General features: G+C 33.5%; 1 protein-coding gene across 5 annotated transcripts; it reads left to right on the forward strand.

The window, feature by feature from the left end:
- Nucleotides 1-331: 331 nt before the first annotated feature.
- LOC135121626 (protein YIF1B-like) lies at nt 332-3,103 on the forward strand. Of its 5 annotated transcripts, XM_064045939.1 has the most exons (14): nt 455-515; nt 584-786; nt 881-948; nt 999-1,097; nt 1,150-1,246; nt 1,378-1,483; nt 1,549-1,656; nt 1,739-1,838; nt 1,894-2,079; nt 2,173-2,290; nt 2,344-2,563; nt 2,635-2,753; nt 2,815-2,859; nt 3,031-3,103. In XM_064045939.1, the coding sequence occupies exons 2-9, from the start codon at nt 681-683 to the stop codon at nt 2,011-2,013; spliced, it is 804 nt and encodes a 267-aa protein (XP_063902009.1). In that variant the 5' UTR covers nt 455-515; nt 584-680; the 3' UTR covers nt 2,014-2,079; nt 2,173-2,290; nt 2,344-2,563; nt 2,635-2,753; nt 2,815-2,859; nt 3,031-3,103. The 5 variants fall into 5 exon arrangements, with proteins under 5 accessions (XP_063902005.1, XP_063902006.1, XP_063902007.1 ...); XM_064045935.1 differs by having other exon boundaries at nt 332-786; XM_064045936.1 differs by lacking the exons at nt 2,815-2,859; nt 3,031-3,103 and having other exon boundaries at nt 332-786; nt 2,635-2,763.
- The last annotated feature ends 20,630 nt before the right edge of the window (nt 3,104-23,733 follow it).

Genomic DNA, 23,733 nt, shown 5'->3' on the forward strand with positions numbered 1-23,733 from the left:
TTTTGGTAGCCAGGTTTTCATATATATATATATATATAAATGGTATTAAGCACCAATATGCATTTTTAATTAGTTGAGAGAATTTTGGGGACTTAATTGTGCTTACTGCACGCGCTGTGTAATAAAAACGAACTAGGGCCCTTAATTTGGTGGTTAAAAACTCATTTCATTAATGGGGGGGGGGGGGGGAAAGAGTTTTACAGTTTCGCATTTATATGCTTTTTTAAAATTGGTGTTAGTACTTTTAAAACTCTCCATCCTTTTCTGATTCTTTTTAATATTAATGATTTTAAACTTTTTACAACTTTAACTTAATTTATAATATATTTTTTGGTATGAGTAATAACACCGAAAAGAACAGTCATAATAACTCTCCGCACTTTAGGTTTATAAATCAACCGAATCAGTCCTACAACTACTACGATTATCAAGAAGGTTCTTCAGCCCACTATCAACCGGGTTATCTTGAACCTTCCATTTATCCTAAAGAACCGTATCTTTCTACGGCACCGGAAGTTCGTATATCACATTTGAATGAGTTACCCAGCTTACATCCAGATTCTCATTATTCCACAAACTCAAGTGAAACGTATTCCCCTGGATTTGCAACATCAAATACTGCTCCTCAGTTTTCATCTTTTCAGCAAAGTTCTGAATCACAGAAGTCTGCTTTCTCCCAGATGCCCGAGCCTTTATATTCGCAAGCTTCAACTTTTCAAACTTTTCCACCTTTGCAACACTCTAACTATCTTGATAAACAGTCTTACTTCCCTATGAGCGCTCTTGGTAGGTCATTCTTATTGTTACTAGCGCTATTTATTGCAGTTTTTTATATTACGACTTATCTACCTGATATCTCGTTTATTTATTTTTTTTAAAGGAAGCACTATGTTTACTAACTTTGTACCTGGAATGGCTAGTATTAGATTTCAGGAACGTGCGCATGAAGTATAATATTATTAAATTTATCACTTCGTTGACCTTATAAGATTTAAAAGGTTGGAGCTTGGATTGACTCTGTAAAGTATTATTTTCAAGTGAACACTACCTACGTTTCTTATAAAATTATCCTTTTACTTTTCCCTTATCGACATAAGGTTACCAACTTAGCGGTAACTATAAATTACTTTGTTTATCTAATTTTTAAAGGACTGGAAAAGAAAGGAAGTCATTGGCACGTCTTCAGGCATACCATCTTTCATCACTCCTAACGAAGATATTAACGCACCAGACTTATATTTACCGGGTATACCTTTTTTCTACTCAATGCTAACTAATTAGGCTATGCAAAGCTTTCCCACGAGCTTACATATGATGCAGGAGCTCTTACACTATTATAATTTATATATATTAATAACTTCTAATTTTATGGATAAGTCATCTCCTTTGTTACTTATGTGTTACTGTGCGGCGCCTACTTTGGAAAGAATAATACGTTTACCCCAGAAAAACTCGGTCTCGTGGCTTCTTCAGCTCTTTTGTGGTAATAGCATAGCGTTATAATCTTATTGTTCCACAATTACACTTTATGATAACTATACCCTTCAGGTTACTGCTTGAGGTGGGAATCCTTTACTTGAGCTTTTACTTTCTCACTGTGCGTGGCAATTATAGTTGTTTAGATTTTTTCTCGTATTCTGGTTACAAATACGTAAGGTAAAAGGATATACCTTTACCTTTTTTAATTTATTATGTCTTATATGGCTTAATCTTCTATTTTATTTTTTCACCTTTCCAGCTTGTGCTTTGTTGCGCTATCCCTGCTGTTCCGAGGAGATCTGAAAGTTTTATTTTACTTCAGTTGGCTGGCCACTAGTATCCCCTGCGCCTACTTTTTAGTATTTTTCTTGATCTGCTTTGTGAGAGTATTTAATAACACTCAAAGTGTACTAGATAAGAACTCTAAGAGCTGTGGGTAAGTCTGGAACGGCAATCTCTCCAGCTTTTAATTATGTTGTTTTACTGGACGCTCTTGCTCAAATTCCGCTTGTTTACTTAATGTCCTACCCGTAAGGAGGCTATAAAACCTTTGCGTCGAATAATAATGATACTAATAATAATTTGGAATATTATCAAAAGGTCTTACGACCTACTATTTAATTTATTAGTTGTTTATAACAATTATACTAAATGTTAGTTTTACCTTATTCTTTCTTATGGGGTTTACCTTAGAAAGTGCACTTTAAGGATCCACACTAAAAGATCGTTTGCAACCGCAAGATCCTGCGGCGTTAGGATTTTGAGAGACGACAAATTCAGCCCCCATGAGATCCTTGAATACAGAATAAGGGTAGAAAAGAGTGGTAGAATTGAGATATCAGAAATAATATTACCACTTTGTAGTCCACAGTGGAGCCCTTAAGAACGGATAGGGATTCGGAATCTATTACAACAGTAGCACCGTTCCTGGTAAAGGAACTAAAAAAGTGTTAGATAGCAGTCCTCAACTTAAAGCTAAAGAAGAGTACATAAAAAGCTTGAAAGAACAAACCGGTCAAACATTCCAATACTAGAAAGTCTTTCGGACGTAAATATATACTGAAATCCCTGGCAACCACCCCCGGTTACTTCAATTCTTAAACAGAAATCTTGATCTTTTTCTCTTATGAAATTAATCCGCTTGAATAATCATAGTTATTATTTTAAACAAACTGAAAGGGAAAAAAAGGCGGATATAGCTTAGCGGCAACTATATGAAAAGTAAAAGGCTCTAAGTCGATTACCTTAGCGCACCTTTCCGTTAGCAAAATACGGTTAGTCTCGGCTTTACTAGAAAAATTAAAGTTGAAAATCACGTTTTTTTTATACCCCCAGGCTCCTTTAAGCGAATTTTTATTACTTGCTTCAAACAAAATATTTGTATAAGCTGCTTTTGTAGTTATATATTTACTAGAATAATTAAGTTTTGTGAGGTTAGTACTAGGTCGGAGGTTATAACTTTTAATATGGTGATTTTTTATAATTAAAATGTGGTGCATAGAATAGTGATTTTTACAAATAATATTTAAAATCAATTTTTTTCTACTTGAGTACGTTTCAAGCAAATGTAGAGGTCTGCTAAACTGTGAGTGAACTTCAATGAACTTTACATAAAATTTCAAAGCTTTAAAAATTTCATACATACCTCATGAAAAAGAAAAAATTGCTCTTTTTAGTTAAAGGCGATTTATATAGGCGTACCATGTAAGTTACAATTTTTTGGAAAAGTAAATACTTTTGCGTTAACCCTCAATAATATATTAGGATTTTTAAGTGTGAGGTTAAATATGTAACCATCAAAAAAAGGGAAGAAACAATCGAGTGGGCGGGCCTCAAACCTCGGCCTTGAGTTTGCGAAAAGTGACAAAAAAAACTAGATGAATATGTATAATTTATAAGTATTACTTAATAAGGGAATAACAGAAAAAAGGAAATAAAAAAGTTGTAAATTTTATTTACTTCTACTTTTGTTATAACATTAAAAAGTACGTATATACCAAATTTTCGATAGTAAAATAAATTTCTTATTAAAATTTTTTTTTAGCCAATAACCTTTACCTTTATTTGCTGCTTACCAACTAACATAAACTCAGTTAGCTAGGTTCCTGTCAAAAGTTTTAATTATTTACATGAGTCTTGGTAGTTGTTGCAATTTAAAGGACCAAGAAGAATATTGTAGAGATAACGTCATAAATAATTTTTTTATCTAAGAAGCAAACTTGATGCCGAGCTTTAAGACTAGTCTAAGTTGCAGCTCGATGAGATAGCGGTCTAGCTGTGTGAAATTTTTTATGCTGTAAAGCATGTTTTCATTTACAATTCACTAGTTTCGCTAACCTTTCCTTCCTTTTAAAATTTTATAGTCATTTTCCTGAGGCATTCTCGGAAGGTTTTTTTTATGAATAGTCATACCCGTACTTAAAAAGACCATAAAGTGTGAACTGCACTGACGGGCATCAAACCCGCGAAAGTGACCATTAACTCTCTTGGCTAATAAATTAAGTATACATCTTTTGCTAAAAACAATCTCTTAAAAAGCAATTCTTAGTTATGGAGTCCCAATACACTAAAACATTGCTTAACACTTTTGCGGTTTATATCGATCTGGAATGCCCAGGATTAGCACTTAACTATTGTACAAATTAAAATAACTAAAAACTTTTTATGGTTACTTCTCTGCTGTAAATTTGTTATTAATTTAAACAAAAACTTTTGTTCTTTAATACTGCTATAAAATATTTAAAAGAAAAATTTCTTTCTTCTAGGGACCTCTTCACTCTAATTTAGGGAAGAGGTTTTCACCTTTCCATAGCGTGAACTCTATTTAGGCTTAGGAAACGTATTCAAATTTGCCTATATTTTTATATTTCTTATAATGTAGCTTATAAAAACAAATAAATACTTGCAAGAAATATATTATCGTTTTACATAGTTCTTATTAGTTTCCGTTCTATTGTCTTATAATAAGTTTCGTTAACAATTTTTTGAAGGTTAAATCTGTAGAGCTTACTAACTTTTCGTTCTTAAAACTTATACAAATTTTCAACTAATATTTTTTATCTTTTTTAAGTTTGACAACACGAAACTGCAACTTTTTCCTAAAGGCTCTTTATTTCTGCCTTCCATTCCGTCAAGACACAACAGCACGTACTTGCGAGCTACACTAACACGAACTATTGCAAAAGTCTCAATACTTTGTTCTCTTCGCACATTAAGACGACTTCCATACTCGAAAAGTAAAGGAGAAATCCTTCTCTCTTATCTCCGACTTTTTTTCAAGTATTTCTCAAAAACGAGGGCGCACAGTTGTTCACGCCCCTAAGAAATTTATATTTCGCTTAAAACGTAGAGAATATTTACACCGAATGGATTCTTGCCTTAAATGACTTTTAGATATGATGAAATATATAATCACTTAACAATTCTCAACACAAAGATGCAAATGAACTTCTAAGGTTTTTTTTTTGCTTAACACCTGACTAGTTTAGACGTTCCGAAAACACTTCTAATTACCCAAGCGTTTTCGAGAATACTACTCATCTTAGCCACCCTCGAAAACTGTCCAATGAGACTAGGTGTCTCTGTTATGAGACTGTATTATTAGCGCTTCAATGGAATTTCAACCACATCTTACCCCTTTCTCTCAGTTTCTAGCAAAGGCGAATCATTTTTGAACTTGCCCCAGTTGATATTGAACTAAAAAACTCATGTGTTACTCTCTGTTTAAAGAAAATTTTCAGCTACAGGCGGTATTCCATCTATTTGTTATTTAATTTCTCAAGTTCGCTTGTTTTAAAAACGTTACGAGGCGAACAGATGTATTGTTGCGAGTCCTGCAGCACCTTGCAAGAAGCTCAGAAAGGATTCTGCTTTCCTTTCTGTGCTAAATTACTTGAACCATTTGGTTTTATAGCTTTATGGAATGCCCTTAAAAAAGTACTGCCCGACTTTGCACTTTATTAGAAACGTTTTAAGTACAATGAAGAAATGAAAACCTTCAAAAACTAACGTACAACTTCGTTTGATACCTTACGGATTCCCGTTTTAAATTTACAAAGCGTTTCTTTTAACCTATGAAGTGTAAGATTGCTAAGAATTCTATTGAAGTCTATGATCTTATGTGCGTTGTAGCTTCTCTGGACCGGTTATTTATTTCTATAAGTATACTTCCAAATTAAGTTGTGCTCGTAGCCAGGATAACCACGAACATTACATATAGAAATGTGTCAAAGTACACCAAAAAACCTTAATTTATTTGTTCACGAATACTGGTTGTTCATACTTTTTTTATGAGTTGCGACCTATTAAGCTTAATGGGGTTGGATGACTTTCAACTCCTCTGTTGCTTTGCTAAGTGCAACTTAACTTAACTCCTATTTACATATATACCGAGTTTGCTCTAGTTCACACCACTCCTCGAACTTAGTATTTTTTGGTCATGAGAAGGTATGGTACTCACTACGGGTTGGTTGTTTATTTCCATTGTAGCCCACTTTGATAGTTCAAAGAACGTGCCTCAAAGGTTTATGATAAAGTAAAAGAAAAAAAGATATCGTTTTTAATAAATATTTGATAGCTTCATAAGAATTCTGCTTACTTAGAAAGCAATTTCTTGCTATATATAAGTATTTTTGCAGCTTACTTTGCAGGTTTAGTACAAGCAGATAAAATTATTATATTTAATTGGACTACTCAATTTTAAAACAAAACAATTTTTTTTAAAATTAGTCAGGTCCGCGAAGCATTTGAAAAAATGTTTGATATATTTTTTTTATTGGTTTATTTATTAATTATGATTTCTTTATGGTTTACTTTGTCTAGTGTACGTGTAATTTTTAATATAACTCCATATTATGGTCTGACTTTTTTGTTCCATATTAAATCGATGATTTTCTCGGTGCATTTCTTGTTTCACTTGATGATATGAAATTTCCAGTGCCGAACTCTTTTATTAGGAAGCGTCTCCTCGATATATGTTTCTTCACTGCCTCATGGCCGGTGTAAAATAGTATTCTGATTAGTCATTTGTGTAATAATCCGTTTAAAAGGTTTGTTACTGTCTGTGTATATGAAATCGACTTGCTGAGTGCCTTGGATTCCGCCTCACAGAATGATTTTAGTGTCTACTTTTATTCTTTTGTCTATTTTAAAATTCCAGAAATAGGGTTTCTGTTTACGAGTATCATGTCTCACCGTTGTACGGTATTTATGGTTACCAACCCAGGAAGCTTCCATATAGCACATGCGATGGGTTGTCATATGTTTTGGGGGAACGTTTCACTTCTAGACTTGGTGATTTGTTTGATGAAGGTAGCTTAACAATTTTTTTGCCATTTCTACATGGGTGGCGTTATAGCCGTGCATGAACCGTCCAAGTAATGTTGCAGCGTAAGCAATGTCAGGTCTAGTAGTATCAGCTATGTTTTTCATAGTGCCCATGAGTCGATAGTATTCCAGTATAGTTTCATTCTGCCCGAAAGCTGGTTGTAGTTTAATGGGTGTAGGTAAGCAACGGTATTTTATATCTCTTGGTATCTATTCTATAAACGTCCGCCAAATTTTTCAATTTTATTACTTTGGTTTATTATACTTTTATGGTTACTATGATAAAGGTTAATTCCTAGTATACTTTCTGTACCGCAATCATCCTTTATATAGTATTCTTCATATATATTTTTTAAGAAGATTCGTGAACACCTAACAAAAAAATCAATACATTCGTCTACATAAATATCAACAATGGTTTAAGATTTCTAATATCAAATATACATTCATAGATTTGATTCTGCACATAACCGTACTTTGGAATTCTTCGTGGAAGGTCTTCCTGGGAAAGGCGAGCTGAGTCTTTTAGTTTGCATAAGACTACATTTATTTTAATAGCGCCTTTAATTTATTAATTGTAGCGTTTAGTTAGCAATTATGAAGAGGATTCAAGGGGTTTTTATTAGGATAAACCTTGTGATATGCATATGTAAACAGGTTTCGTTAGTTTGGTATGTAAAAATGCAATGGTTTTGTCTGCTGTCTTGATTGGCATTAGCTTAATATTCGGGCAGAAGTAATCGAAGGGAGCATTTGAGTTATACGGGAATATGTTTTCTGGAAGTTCAGTCCATTCTTTTGTTGAAAATCTTTCGCTGTTAACCTAGATTTATATATGTTGATTTTTTTCTAATGAAGCCCTCACGTGGTTATAATGTTTGTGTCTAGTGTAAGATCTAGCTTGTTTCTTAGGATAGATTCATAACGAGACAGTGTTGAAAGTAATTCGTTTTTAGCTGTCTCCCTGTATAGTTCGCGTATATCGAATACTTTTGCCTCATTGAAAGTTAATTAGGTTATTGAAAGTTCCTAAGTTAGACTTAATTTTTTTGTTACTAGTGTCGTAACTAGTTTTGATCAAAATGTTTTTCCAATTTTACCCTTCCATTGTATTCCTGTACAATTTTTCAACGTCGTCATAAAGTTTGATTCGGTATAGGATGTCATCACTCTAAAAAAAGCTTTTATCTTCCTCAAATTCCAAAATTTAAATTTGGGGAGGACAATTTTCTATAGGTGCCCATTTGTGATACTTATACTTTATTTTCAGCGTTTAGAATTCACTGGGTCTTTGTTTTTTTTTTTTGATTGTTTATTACAAGCGTAAGGTGAAATTTGGTAATGATTTTGTTTAGGGGTCAGAATTGTATTTTGGTTTCCTAGTGTAACTTTTTGTCGTTTTTAATTTTAATATGTTGTAGTTTAGCATCATTAAGTTGAAAGACATCTCATTGCGTTTGTTATTATTTTGTTTTTTAAATTGCTATTTTAATTACTGTCTTGCAAGATATTGTTGTTTATTTTATACATATTATTGCCGAATATGACTTCTTTATGTTTGTCCTCATATTTACTTAGAAGCTTGCTTAGGTAGATAGTCATGGGATTCCATCAGTCCTTTTGTTGTTTTATGGTTTCTTTCTTTTTTATATTGTGTAGGTGACTTCTGCGGAAAAGGGCTAGAAATGATTATTTGTTTATTTATCGTGTCAGTTTCTTTTTCGTTCATCTTAGTGTGTAACTGTCTCGTGTTTTTATTGCAAGAGGGGCTAGGTGTGTTTATTGGTTTGTTTATCATTTTAGTTTTATTCTCTTATAGTTTTGTGTGTAAGTGTTACGCGTTCTGGTTGTAGAAAGGTATAGGTTCCTTTATTGTTTTGTTAGTTTTGTTTGTTTTGTTTCTTTTCTCGATGTATACGTTTTATGTTTAAGTCACGAGGGTCTGAAGCGACCTCAGTAGTCTCTATTATTAGGTCCGTCTAATATTTTATCTATGTAATGATGTATTAGTGGTTACTATGTGGTGGATTTCGGGCTGTCGTAGTGTTGTATGAAAAGATGTTTTTAAAAAAAGTAAGATCCTTTGGTTTAATAATTCGGTTAGTATGTATGTTAATAAAATACTTGTCTTCAATGGCATCAGTAGCTTTAGAGAGCAAAATACCTCCAACTGCTCAATCACTAGACTTTCGCTTAGATATGTTGTCATATACAAAAGCAGTGCAGCTGAGAGGTTTGTATGAATTCATTTTGCGATACCATAAACCGGATATTTTGTTTGAAGTTAAGCGGTTATGTGCTTTACGGAGGTTGTTCATTAAGGATACAGTGTCATGCAATGACCTCATTCTACTATTCTAATGAAAGTTTAGACTGTTTAAGTACCACATCGTGTCATGTTTAAAACAGTTTGTAAAAAAAATGAGAATGTTATGAGGAAAGTCCTTGGGAGCTGAGTTGAGTAGTATACCAGATTTATAATTTAAACTTCTCATTATTAAAGCTACTTCTCTTTATTTGTTCGAACCTATTCTATTAGATGCTCATTTTTATTTTTCATGCGTATGTCGCAGTGTTGAATAGTAAAATTTATTTGTGTGTTGTTATTAATATGCCTCTATATTGCATGTTCCTCTGGTATTTTGAATTATTTGTTTATGGGGAGCATTGACATTTGTGACACTCCTAAGTATGGCTGTATAATTTACCTTGTAATAATTTCATGATTACTATGGAATGTTACTATGTGATCGTGTTTAATGTTAGAGAAATATTGCTCTTTTTTTGATTGAGGAAAGTCAACTTTTCCCTAATATATGAACTAAAATTACTGTTTATAGTGCTAATTCGAAAACTTTCGTGTATAAGACTAGTTAATAATTTTCGGTCGTTTATGCAGTAAGGATAAGCAGCAGTGACCAGCACCAGTTTAACTAATTTACTGCCGTTTCATAAAATGGAGCTTTCTTATTAAAACTTTGATTTCATTGTTTTGTGCATTTTTGTTTAAGTAGAAAATTTCCTTGCTTGTGTAAGTTCATGTTAACGCTAGGACATTGACGCTCTGGTGGTGGAAAAGGTACGGATGAACTTATATTCGGGGCGGCTCGCGAGTTGAATACTTATTGACCTATTTGAGTTTGAGGAAGTTACTAGTCTGTAGCTGTTTAGCTTTTGTATACTATTTGATTTTACTGTTAAAATAATAAGGTGTGGCTTCTTTGCAGCGCCGCTTAGAAGAGTCATGTTTAGAGCTAGTGGTATATACTCTTCGTGCTTATAACGTAATAGCACTAACGACTGGGAAGGCAAAACAAAAGAGATAAGAGTTTTATTTATTTATTTATAACTCTAAAATGTGTTACACCGGGGCCTCTCTTTCTATAAGGCCTGAAATATTGCCTAATCTAATTTTGTTGCGATGTAACATTGGATGATAGGATAGTTCAGGTTAACTAGATAGTTACTGGTGCATTAAACGCAATCAATTGTATCGTTAAGTTACTTTTATATAAATAGCAAATTTGAATGAGTCAAATATTTTCATCATTCTCTTTGGCTGCACGTTGAAAAATTGTGGTAGGGTTCCAATAGTTGAGTCACGATGAAGGAATTAGCTTGAACAAACCATGGCGCTCCTAAAATAGTTCTCAGTATAGAAGTTTGGTATAACCTGAAGTGGTCGAATAATGGCAGGGGACAATATGATTATGCTACAGGTGCCTAGGTTTTCTTTGGTCCGGTAGTGGTGAGATAAAGTTGTTGTGTTTGCAGAGGCGACTTTTCTGGGGATAAGTAGGTATAGTAATTCATTCTCTGGTTTAGTTTTTTTCGTGACATGTTTAATATGGTTGTGCCAAGAGAGTCTATTGTCTATGATGACGCCATTAGAGTTTGTGTAAGAGCGCCAAGGGGCTGGCATGCCATTAATGACTATGTTGGAGTTAACTCTGACAAAGTACGTGCTCACGGGATACAGATACCATGTGCTTAAACGCCACGCGCTATATATCATGCGCTACACCCACATGACTGTGTCACGCTTCAAATTATGTTTTTCTACGTTTATCCCACATTTTGTACATCTCGGATTTCTGCCCCCGAAGGTATAAATACCCTCCCCCTATGGGACAATAAAAGTGATCTCTCCTCCCCATTTCTACGTCAGGCAATCGGTTGAACATTTTAATTTTTACATCTTTTGGGTAAGGGTCATGGCTGCACTCTTCGAAGGGTTATTAAGTAAGGTGCACTGGGTCAGGAAAACAAGTCGTATACCTTTACAGAAGGTTAAAAAAGAATTTCCGTTTTGTATATATTTGGAATAAAAATATTTAATTTGGTCCGGTTTAGAAATACGACAAAGACAATAACAATAATTACATATTTGTATATAATAATATTTGTTTAACGTGTTGTAGCCTCTGCCCCAAACTGTTTAAGATTTCGTTAACTTTATAAATCTTAGTTTGTGATATTTTTAATTGGTTTATCTTTTATTATTTCTGTGGTTTATATCTTCTTAGGTGTATGTGTAATTTTATTAAGTAAACTGGCTTGTTGGCTAAATGTAAACAAGTTAAAAAAACTTAGTGTTGCAAAAGGTAACTTTTATCCACTTTAGAATTGTTCTTTGATTTCTATCAAATTGGAAATTTAGAAAACATAATAAATTCCACGAAGACATGTCATGACATGATCTTAAATTTTAATTTTTTTTCAAATATTATATGTTATGCGCCATATGTTTCTGGTGATAAAATAAAAAGTAAGATCATTTAACTTAGAAAAAAAATAAAATTATCAAAAACGCTTTGTTTAGAGGGGCATCTCACTTGACTAAATATTACCTAGTTTTTAGCAACAATCGTTACAAATAACAAAGGAATGTTCTAAACAAGTAAATTTTACATTTTGCGCAATAATTTGTTTTTCGATTTCTACCCTTTTACACTTAGAGCAGTTTCCTCTATGGTTGTCTTTCTTGAATCTCTTCCAGGCATTGAATACATAAAATTTCATTTATTCTTGCAGTTAGTGTTGCGCGGAATATTTTTGTTTATCGCATGCTCTCTCGAATGTTCATCAGTAAGTGCATACGATACATTTTCTAAAAATTTCTTCTTTTCAAAAATTTAATTTGGTCAACGTTTCCTTCATATATAACTTGGGAATACATACCAGCTACGCTCAGCTTACTGAAGAATACTACCATCGACCACTGTCATGTGTTGCGGACGCATTTATACCAGGCACATAATTTTTCGATCATAGCTACACTTCCCTTGGTTTGATTGTGGCTTGTTATTGTCTCAGGTTTCTTTTTCTCCAGTTTTTTAATCAAAGCTCTCAGTTTCGTGCAAACTTGATAATAAAGCACAACCTTGCCTTTTTTGTGATTGTATGAAACTAATGTGGATTTGTTTCGGAATCCGAACATACTTGAAAACGGTGGACGGTTTTACCATTGAGAAATAGTGGGGTTTTCCCGTTTATCCTTTCTACTTGTACCCAGAATAATTAGTCGGTGGTTCAGTAACGTGACATCAACTAATTTAATACTGGTAAACAAGTTATCTATGGTAATGTTTCATTCAGTATTCCACACTGGTTCACTGTCTTTTGAAAATACTACCGTCATTATATACTTTGATGGTTCCTCCTGTTGAGTTCCGACGTATTTTTGGTATCATTTTCACAGCTGCCTGAGACAAAATTTTGACACCATATTTATTAGGTTTATTTGGCATAATTTGTTTGAAACTGCAACATTCCCTGAAATGAAAGTCTCCAATTTTTCACTATTGTAAGTGATCGGATGGAATATAGAAGTTTTTACAGTTTTCGACAAATAAATCAAAAATTTACCGTATTAATACCAACTTATCTGTAGTTTTCCTTTCGGGCTGGGTGCCCCTTATCGTCGTATGTACCTCATTAGAAGACGGAATCACACAGTAGACATAGTAAGTCTGAAGGTCTCTATCCCTCTACCATTTGTGGTCCATGGGTGCCCGATGTTTAACCTACCACTTTTGGTGTTACCAAGAAGAGCTAATAATTCACTTCGACTAGTTAATTTGGCATTTCTTTTTCGAGCAAAGTTTAATGTGCTTGATGAAAATAATTTATTGGTTTTCACCAAAAATTACGTCAATAATTTCTTCATCAAAAAAACAGTTGCAACAATCTATGTATTTTTTCCTGTAGATCGAGCAGTTACTTTGGAAAAATGAGTTACTATATTTTGTGCTCTTGTTCTAATGTTTTTTGGTGGAACCAGTTTACGCCACTAAGTATTCCCGTCTCTTCCCAAATACCATCCTCCAGCGTCAACTTCATTTCGTTATCTGATAACTCTTTCCGCCGTGTCAGATTCTTGATCTCGAATTTCATAATTGACGATATCTTCGCCTAGATGCTCATCTTCATCATCAAGTATCTCTTCTTCCGTCTGAACTTCGTCATGCAAACGTAAAAGAAGAGCTTGTTCTTCTTCATATCTCCACATTATAATTTTCTACAGAAAAAAGTTGAAAGTTGCAAAAAAAAACTATTCAAAAAGTTCACCCAGTTTTAGTGACCAGTGTGTTTTCCACCAATGTAATTACCTGGTTGTACTGTTATAATTTGGCAAGGTGAAGGTTCTGTGCATCTTTCATTCTCTTTGCAGTAAATTTAGTGCGGTTCTAGTCGTTTTACCAGTGGATAGGTTTATGGTATATCTCCACATAGGCAAAAGGCATATTTATAAAATCCAGTGGGGGGGTTATACTTGCAGAATTTATGTTATTTTGTTGCGAATGATTTTTTTTGTTTGTATTACTGTTTTTGTTTTTTTTTATGAATGGTGAATGTTGGTGTTTTCTATAGTAGCTTTAAGTGGTGTTCTTTATTTTAAAATGTTGATCGTTAACGGTTAAAACATTGATATTATTCGCTTTTATATAATATATATTTTTTAAATATAAAACATTCCTAGATTTAACTTGAAAAATATGTATTCATTTGTACTTTGTTAAAAATTGATCTCAGTATCGTTTACAGGCTTTTATAAAATCTTTTTTATTAACTTGTAATATTAGTTGTGTGCTGCAAGCTACATTATGACAGCTTATCTTTTACACCAATTGTTATAAGGGCTTTTCGTTTTCGCCCTTCTTTAACATGACTTCAGAATTAGCAATACGTACACGTATCATATAATTAGGAGAGTATGATTTCGTGCATTAACAACATTTTTTTTTTAAATTTATATTATTTATATATAATTATTGATATATGTGTGCTTAATATAAACACTTTTAATTTCGTAATTTGAAAAAAAGAGATCTTAAACCGAGTCGACCTCACAGCCCGCCAGGCATTATGGCACTATTATTAATTTTTGCTTAGTCACGTTATGACGAAGATAAAGCGCGTTTTGACGGGTATCCGAATTTCCTACGTGTAGTTCACTGGTATTAAACTATAAAGCCTCCAAGCAAGATAGAGGGAGGGAAATGAGCAATTTACATATAGGCCTACGCTTGCACTAAAGCTTGAAAGTGCGTTGGGTGAGCAGAATTTTCAAATAACAGATATATAAGATTAAAGCGCGCCCAAATAGTTTAAATTTTAAAACTGAAGACAACAATATAATAAAAGTATGTATTGCGTCTACAGTTCTTTTCACATTTGGCTGCAAATTATACAGGATTTTCTATAGGATAAGTTTGACCGCATATCCACACCCCCATTTTAACAAGTTCCGATATATCGAGAAAGTAGATACATATATTTTAAGAGGGTTTTTGCCTCATAAGAGATCTACCTTCTTCGTTATTCCGTAGCATACAGGCTGCTGATATGAGTATTTAAATAAAAATCAAGTTTGACTTTGACTCTACCTCGTCCGAAGTAAACCCATCCATCCATCGCCTAGATGCTCCACCAAACCTACTTCTGCCCTATCATTTTACTAAATGCGTTTCCTTTATTTTTCTCTCATTTTCGCTATTGCGGCCTCTATTTAACAGTTCGATCACAAAATTTTCCTGCCTAGCTCTCCAGATTATGTCTAAGATCAAAATGACAGCTTTTATTATCTTTAACTGATATCTGTGTCTTAATATGCTTTTCCCAATATTTTACTTCATACACGCCATTTTTAGTACTACTACTTTTCCCACGTCTTTTCCAGTTTCGCCCTTTGTTTTACTTTTTTGGGTATCCAACGTATTCTTTATCTCCCACCACTATGGCATCCACATTAATAACTTGAGAGTCGTACCGCCTTTTCCTGTTCATTTCCAATTTCGTTGCTTAAAATTCCAAGTGTCCTATTTAATTCACTTAATTAGTGCGCAAGCTGGTCTAATGTCTTATTATGACTGCTCAGCTTGTCGGTACTACTAATGCTAGGGTTGCGGGCTTCCTTATTTTTTTGAAGCTCTGAGTCTTTTTTAAACATCATGTGATCATCCAGCAATTACGTACTCTACTTTCCGACAGTAACTTGTTTTTGAGAAGGCCTCTTTAATGGTCCGTCAGTTATTTTATCCTATACCTTTGGAGTGGTGGTGATTCACGGTAAAGCCATGTTCCTTTTTTCCGACACTTTTAGATAGTTTTTTAAGGCTATATTTCACATGAATGTTTATCTGTCTGTCTGTCCACCTATGAGTCTTTCATTAAATAAGGATAGTGACCAACCACAGAAAATAAATTATCAATAATATTTTTAGTTTTAGTTGTAATTTATGACTTAAGTGCTTAAGGAGTTGAAGCAACTATAAATGAATGCCATATTGAAGCTTTTAAAGCTAGAAAGATTAAGTTTAAAGGTGGTATTTAGCAATGATATTGGTTCTATACACATTCCTTGCACTACTCTGCAAAAGTTGTAGTATACTAAAGAATTAAAATTGTACATCACGTATAGAGAAAGAACATAAATCTGTAGGCGTAACTCTGAAATAATATTCATTATGTAATCGGCTTTAAAATAGACAACTAAGAGACTTTAAGGATTTTATTGAGGATTAGACTCGAAACCTTTGTGGATATAACTATATCTGGGAACCATTTAATTTACAGGTACACCACAAAACCCAGTAACTTTAAAATATCAACTTTCAACTTTGAAATTAAGGGCCCTTGTCTGATAATAAATTCCTCGGAAGACCATGTGCAAGAAGATTTTACCTGCGTACTAGTGCATATAAAGTAACACATCTTAACCCCTTATAGATTACTGGTTTTACTATGTTTACTACTTACGCCTAGGTTGCGTTTGCAAGAGTAGGTCTATGGAAATTGACTCTGAACGACAGGCAAGGTTTCTGAAACAGTCTTGGTGAGTGTGGTACCATGTTTTAAATGAATTTGGAGCTGCCCCCAAAATATAAAGTGTAAATTTAGTTACCAGTGAACGTAAAACAAACCTATTTGAAGCTCCAGAGTTTTTCCCATTAAATGGTTAAGTACGCTCCTCATAAAAGCTAGGATGGTATTTTAATCTTCTACATACGGAAGCTCATAATGAACCTAAGAGACATCTTAAAAGATAGAAGCTGCTAAGCTTTAATATCTTAGTTCTGGTAAATTATACTATCCCTTAACTATAATTTCTGGCTTTAAAGGCTCCATTTTGCCAAGTAATAGTGAAATTTATAGTTGTTTGTTAAAAAACACTTTGTCCTAAACCTGAGGTAGCCTACCCTCGGCATGCAAAGAAATTTTAAGTGGCACGCGGCTCTCTTCATCTCCGCCAACTTCCCCACTCACTGCAGTGACAAAACACTCCAGTGGATCGAAAGTGTTGCTATTGTGTCGGTGCTGTACTGTAGCTTGCATTTTGGAAGCAATAAATAATTTGACTTTTCTTTTTAACATTAACAGACACCTAGTAGCGCATTCACAGTTTTATTATAAATATAAGGAAGTCGTCTACTTCATCTTGTTAAAAAAATGCACGAATGACTTGCTCTTCGCAATGTAACATCGAAAGGAAGCGCCAGTTTTTGCTTGTATAAGGCTTTGGTTTTAAGCCAGTATGTTCCCAATGTTTGTGTAGTCGTGTTAAATATAAATTTTATTTAAAGTGGCATTTTAATCAAATACATCCTGATTTTAATACAAAGTTCATAGATCAGAGTTGGGAGCAGAGTTCGTAAGCTAAAAGAAAAAATTTTTATTCAATTGGCAAACATTTCTTAAAAGGCTAGTACTTAGCTAGTATCTTATGAAACTTCACTTCTTCTTTCTAGGAAAAGAATGGTTTACTTTACAGCTAAAAAAGAGAAAGTGAAGTCATGTTTAAAAATGTTTTTTTTTGCTAAAACCGTAGCAGTCTTTAAAAATTTTAAAAATGGTAGATGCTATTGCCCTTTCTAGAAGTACCGTTATGAGTAGAATCGATCAAAATGGCAGATGTTGTTAGTAAACAAACACCTCAAAGTATGATCATGAGCTTTTGTTTTACTAATGACTTGATCGAAAGCTGCGATATAACCGACACTGCCACAATTGTGCATATTTATGTGTTGTGTTAGCGAACAATTCGATATCACAGAAGAAATTTTCTAGATATGCAGCAGCTATTTTCTAGTAAAGAAAATGTTTTCAGTGAAACAATCGTCAATCGAAGTGGGACAAATTGAATAGTGTTTGTACCGATAATGCTTTGGCAATGTCCTGGAAGGTAACAGGTTTTGTAAGTTTGTTGGAAGGATCTTTAAACCGAAATTTTTTTTCAAATGCCAGTGCATTATTTAACAAGCTCTCGATGCTAAGAATATTAAATTTTGTTCTTTTTTTAATTCTCTAATACGATGAAGGCTACATTCGATTCAGAGCTTTTCATAGAAGGGAATTTCGCCAAGTTTATATCAAATCGAAAAGGAGAAAAACAACGTGGTTGGCTACTACATAGCTCTGTTCGTTGGCTATCCTAGATCAAGCTCTAGAAAGATTTTGGAATTAAAGAAATTTGGTTTTGGATATTTAGAAGAGGGTGACCAACTGAGTGCTCATTTCTCAGAAATTGAGATTAGTTGTGGGATTTAGCCTTGGTGACAGAAGATTATGGGTCAATAAGTAATTTAAAGGAGCGTTTCCAAGGAAAAACTTTAAAAAAAAAGAATTAAGCTTGTTCGGATTGGTTTAGTCTTTCAAATCTAAGCAGACGCTTTTAGGAGAGCATATGGGACAAGGTAAACTGCACCATTTTACGCTAATGCAGGAATGAGGGCAGAAACAAAATTTCAAGACTCCACGAATTTTAGAAAACACGCTACACTCCTGTTGAAACAAACGTTTAAAGAGAGATTTACCGATTTTAAACAAAATGTTAAGTATTTGCAACTTTTTAAAAACCCTTTTTCAGTTTTATCTACCCAAGTTGCTATTTATTTAGCACATCATCAAGTGGACGTCTTGGATTATGAAATCTCGGGGCTTTGCACAGAAAATTCAAGAAAATACTTGGAAACCAACACAGTCGAAAGTTTGACTCGTTTGCAATTTGCTTCCCAAGAAAGATTCTCCATATTTAACTGAATTTGAGCTCCGCTACTCTTGTAGATTTGGCTCGACTTATAACGTGAGCAAACATTTGAATTTTATCAAAAATAACTGTCGCAGTATTAACGGGCGAACATTGAAAAATCGCATTTTTCCAAGACCCTCACAATAAACCTTGAACATTGAGAAACTGACACAGCTGATGCATTAAAAGTCTCATTAATCTTGACTGCAAGTTTATATATATTGTAAAAGTTGCTGTAAACAAGTTTATTTACATTTTATTCGTAATACTCAGTAAAAGAGTGATCTGTGTTAGATAGTGTGAATTTTCGTAGTTTACAGTATAATCTACTTTAAGGTTAATTTTAGGTAGAACCGCTGGAATAGTGCTTTGTTTCATATATTTACTAAGAAATGATTGACAACTGACATAAAAACCATTTACCTAAAAAAAATTTAAAAGTTTTTACTTTTTGGCAATTATTCGATTCGACTAAAACAGTAGGGCAGGAGTACATATGCTTATGTTTCAGCCGAATGATAAGAAAATAAAAAAGTAGCACCTAGAACAAACAGGGTTAATCACCATTGTTTAAACAAAGCATATCCTTAATAATACACCCCTGAAAAATAATCTTTAAACCACTAGAGATATAATTTGGATTTTCCAAAAACATATTAGGTTAATAGACTTGTAAGTGGATGTTTTTATAAGATTTGTATGAGGTCAACTCTAAATCAATATTGGTTACTGTATTTTTTTTTCCACTGGGTACTCTGATAGTTTTCTACGCAAATCAAGTATTAGTCTGCATAATTATAAAGCTGAAACTATATGTGCTTTAGTCACTCGCCCTCAGAATTATAGTCTTGTTTATCATATATCTTACTTCTTTTTATATTTTCAATGGTGTTTGTTAGGACGCTTATCCTTAGCTCGGCAGTCCTCTTGTCGCTTTTGGATGTGATCACTGCACCGATTTTTACTTAATTTTCAGCACTTTACTTGGTACTTTTTTAAATTGAAATACCAGTCTACAGTCACTACTTGTCTGCATGATAACATTTTTAACTTCCTGGCTGAAACGCTGGCTTAGAATAGGACTAGATGCTTAAAAAACGAAATTAGCATTTAAATCCTAATTTAACGCTTAAAAACTTGACTTCAAAAATTAGCTTCCGGATGTCTAGGTTAACTAAACATATACTTGCTACCACCTACTCCCTTAAACTTTGAAAAATAGCAGTATTTTTTTCTAGTTCGAAAATTAGGCCCTCTAGCCATTTTATCAAAGACTATCCCCCAATAAGTTTGTTTTCCTACCTTGAAAAGGTGGCAAAAGCGGTCATTCTTTCTAAACTCTTGAGTTCGTGGATAGTATATCAGTTTCGCCAAATTTAAACTTTGGTTTTTAGAAAATTTTAATGTTTACTGGTTTACTGGATACTCAGGCTTACGGAAGTGGCCAAGAAAGCCTTTGACAGTATAAAAGTATTAGATGTGGTCTTTTATGATAAATTATGGCGTGATGATCTATATACAAATAATCACTGCTAATCTTCCTCCTCACTTAATTGCAATGGTACATTCATGCATTGCAAAAGGGCATCTTTTCTACTAGAGTAATTCGATGAAGTCTGTTATTAAAATTCCAATGGGGGACGATCCCAGGGTCCCCCTATTTTTCCCTTTACTGTTTTCTAGATAGATGTTCAACAGGAAATAAAGTAAACTTAACCCAAAATGATTTTACACCGCTTTATATTATAGTGAAAGTTTGCCTAACTGGTGTTGAAAAATATACCATATCATTTTAGAGTGTCTGACATATGGTTTTCAACATGGGGGTTAGTAATTAATGCATTTAAAAGTAGTTTTATGATTATACCATGAAAGAGAGAACTACTTTAAGTCCCCAGTCTCTCACTTAACCAACTGTCATTACTTTTATTAAAAGGTTTAGGCGGTCATTGACGACAAACTAAGCTTGATTCCACACTTTTCTTACTCACCACAAAACTAAGCAAACCATAACCAGGATAAGCAAGTTGCTTTTAAAAAAACAAGCTTCTGTTATATGAAACGGCTATACGTCCGCCACTTGTCTAAACCTCCATTGCAGCCTGAGCCTATTCCTCAAGCCCGCACATACTAGTACCATAAAATCGAGTTTAAAAAGGAAGTGAAGTCCCTAGTATGTACGCTTAACTAACCACGGCGAGAGTGCAACCTCGAGATCTTACAGAACTGGTTCACTATAAGACAACCTCTTGATCAAGACTCTCGCTGATACACCATGTACTCGAAGCCGAAGCATTTCTTAGGTCTGTTTGAGGGGAATAATGCTAAGATAATAGTTTATTTTCTTAATTTATGTTACTATAACTTCAATACGCTAATATAATATGTATTATTGTTATTTTATATTTGCTACGATTTCTTCTAGATATAAATGCAACTAGGCAAAGGTAAGGTCCACCCGTTCCCCTTGATGACTAATGAATTGTAAAGGGGGTCGTGAATTCTTCGCCCTTATTTAATAAAGGTCAATTTAATTAAGCAGTAATTAATTGTATATCACTATTGTAGCAAGCTAGTGCTATAAAATAAATAAATATTCTTAGAGGTTTGCTATTCTTCCTCCACGAGACAAGATGTATTCGTCCTCAAACTACTGGGGTTATTATTGGGATCGTTAGGTATTAGTTTTACCTATATTACAGCAAAAATTTTTACTGTAAGTGTCATAAATGTTAAGGCTATTAACGCTTAAAGTTTCGATTATAACCTCGCGTCCAACGCCAATATTAAAGGTCTTGGACATAATAAAATTATCTAGTCGACTTTTTCAAATATTTAATTAAAAATACTAAAAGGATTTAGGTACCTTAAGAATTAGTCTAACTCATATCCAGTTGTTTTTTTCCAAATAAGGACCTCGCGGTAACTAATTACAACTTGATTCCCCTTCCCTAGTCGCCCCAAACTCAAATGCCAAATTTGGAATAGCAGCAGCAAGCGAGATAATTGGCAGAGATATAAATTTTATAAAACTCAAAAGTTTCAAATAGTATTGCAAAAACGAAGATGCTCATTAGCTAAAATTTCGAAGTTCATTGGTTGGCAAAATCCGAGAATTTAATACATATAGAGAACGAACTGATAAACTAACTTTTTATATTAGCAATTTCCTGGCAGTAATGTTTTTGACATCCTTCTATTTTTTGACATGTTAAAGTCCTGTAAAATATTTTTCTCTTTTTGCTCACCTTACATTTTTTACTTTTTATCGTTACGATTAACGAACTAATACAACTTATATGGTTGCCTAACAAATTTTGCTTCATTAAGCAAACTTTAATCTTTTCTTTTGTAGCCGAATTTTTTTTTTTCATATTAGGCCACCTATAAAAACAGAGTTAATAACAATAAGACTTATAAACACAAAAGTGTGCAATATGCGCAATTCAAACTTAAATTACTTGAAGCGCTAGCTCTAATGTAATAATTTGAAGAAGAGTTTTAAATTAATACTTTATAGAAAACAATTTATTATTATCCTAGGAGACGCTAAAATTATGATAGAAGAAGCTTATAACAGATGAAGTGACTACGAGCATAACTCTTTAATGATTTATTCAACAGGAAACTGAAGAATTGATAAGCTCTTATAGAGTAAAATCGACTTAATAAACAAAGTAATTCTAAAAATTAATATTTTTATTATATGTAAAGGGAGTCACTATTTTTTTGACTGCTAATATAAGTTTAGAAGGTCAATATTGTAAAATAAACCAGTATATATGGCCAGAGCGTGCTTTAAATTAAATCGAGGAACTACCATACAATATAGCAAATATTAACAAGTCTAGGTCCCTTAAGCAAGAATTAATCTACTTTAAAACTAGTCCATCAATTTAATAGCATAAAGGAACCTATCCTCACTGCGTTAAATTTAGCAATCTAATTAATAATATTAAAAAAATCTATCATGAGCTTATTAAACTAGTTACTTTATAGCTACCAGTGAAACAATAGCAGTCATATATAATCGCTACCTTAACCTGCATATGAAACCCCATCACTCATCATTACTAAGTTTGAATGCCCTGTTAAAAGGGAAAAACGGAGAGCGAGCAAGGATGGCCCCCACTGATATCGAGGACCAGGTGACCACGATACATAAAAACCTTAAAATTGGATATAACCTTCAGGTGATGTGTAGTAATATGCCATCGTAGACTCCGATGCTAAGGACAAAACATATAACGACCTTAATTCCCAAACTTCTGGTGTATTAAAGATACCATAAACTTTATCAGCACGAAATAAAATACCAGTACCAAATACCATGCTTTTAAAGGGATACTTTCTTAGTAAAGAAGAACTTGACGAATTTAAATTCAAAGTGAGAGATGCATGATTGATAACTAATAAGATTCGTGTTGGCCTCTTGCATATAATAGTTTGGCATTATTGTTTTAGTGCACTGACACTATCTATTGCAGTGGCCGAAGTATAATAGAAATTATACAGTACAGAAACTATATATAAATTTATTAACTTCACTAGCCCAGCGACGCTACTCACAGCAAGAAGAAGACCACCCCGCAACCACGCAAAAAAAAAAGAAAAGGAACTCTCGGGCCGCAACACAATCTAGATTTTTATACATACTTTTACCAGCCCCAACTAAGTTATATGTATTTACTAAATATTAGAACTAATAGGGAAAAATATTAAAAATGTAAGTAAATATAAAATATGTATAAAGTTATAAATAAATATCATAAAAAGTATACCTTGTTTAGTAGAGATAATTAAAGCTCTTTTAGCAGTTTCGTAAGTTTCTTGCTACCGTTTTGTAGAAACCTTCCTAAAATGGTAGTTGCATATGCTATCCGACCTTCGGCTGTCAGATACTCTGATTTTGTGTTGCTAGGAGATTTGAGGTTTGTTTTAGGGATGTGCCACTCATATATAGTATGTAGTAGTAAATAACACTATACATATGCTATATTCTGCTAGTAACTTTGCTAATTGCTACCAATTGCTGGTAATAAGTACTGTATTCATTAGTTACAACTTAGTGAACTTAATCAATATTGATCAAAAATGAGCTAAAGCAGCCACATATGAGTTAAATCTCACAACCTAGAGAATACCTTAAGCCAAGGTACATATACGGGTTTAGCAAAATACTAGCGTATAATACTATGTGAGGATCTGTTTAGATCCTAAAGCATCTCGAACCGATTCATATAGTGTTATTTAATATCACTCATTCTAGCAATCTGTTACCAGAATCGCTCCATATGGCACATAACAGTAATACCAGGAGTACTCAGAAGCTTTCATCCGCCACTATTCGCTTAGGAAGGCAGGTATCACTATGACTTAGCTTACACCTCCACAAACGC

This window comes from Zophobas morio, unplaced genomic scaffold (genome assembly GCF_036711695.1).
Source record: "Zophobas morio isolate AGI-343-1 ecotype UQ-CSIRO unplaced genomic scaffold, CSIRO_AGI_Zmor_V1 ptg000647l, whole genome shotgun sequence".
In the NCBI taxonomy this organism is placed as follows: domain Eukaryota; kingdom Metazoa; phylum Arthropoda; class Insecta; order Coleoptera; family Tenebrionidae; genus Zophobas; species Zophobas morio.

Excerpts from the sequence above, each read along its gene's own strand:
- LOC135121626 (XM_064045935.1), top strand. The coding sequence starts at position 336 with ATGAGTAATAACACCGAAAAGAACAGTCATAATAACTCTCCGCACTTT. Across the intron at positions 1,247-1,377 it reads ACCAGACTTATATTTACCGG|TCATCTCCTTTGTTACTTAT; the intron begins GTATACCTTTTT and ends TTTATGGATAAG. Across the intron at positions 1,839-1,893 it reads TCCCCTGCGCCTACTTTTTA|ATAAGAACTCTAAGAGCTGT; the intron begins GTATTTTTCTTG and ends AAAGTGTACTAG.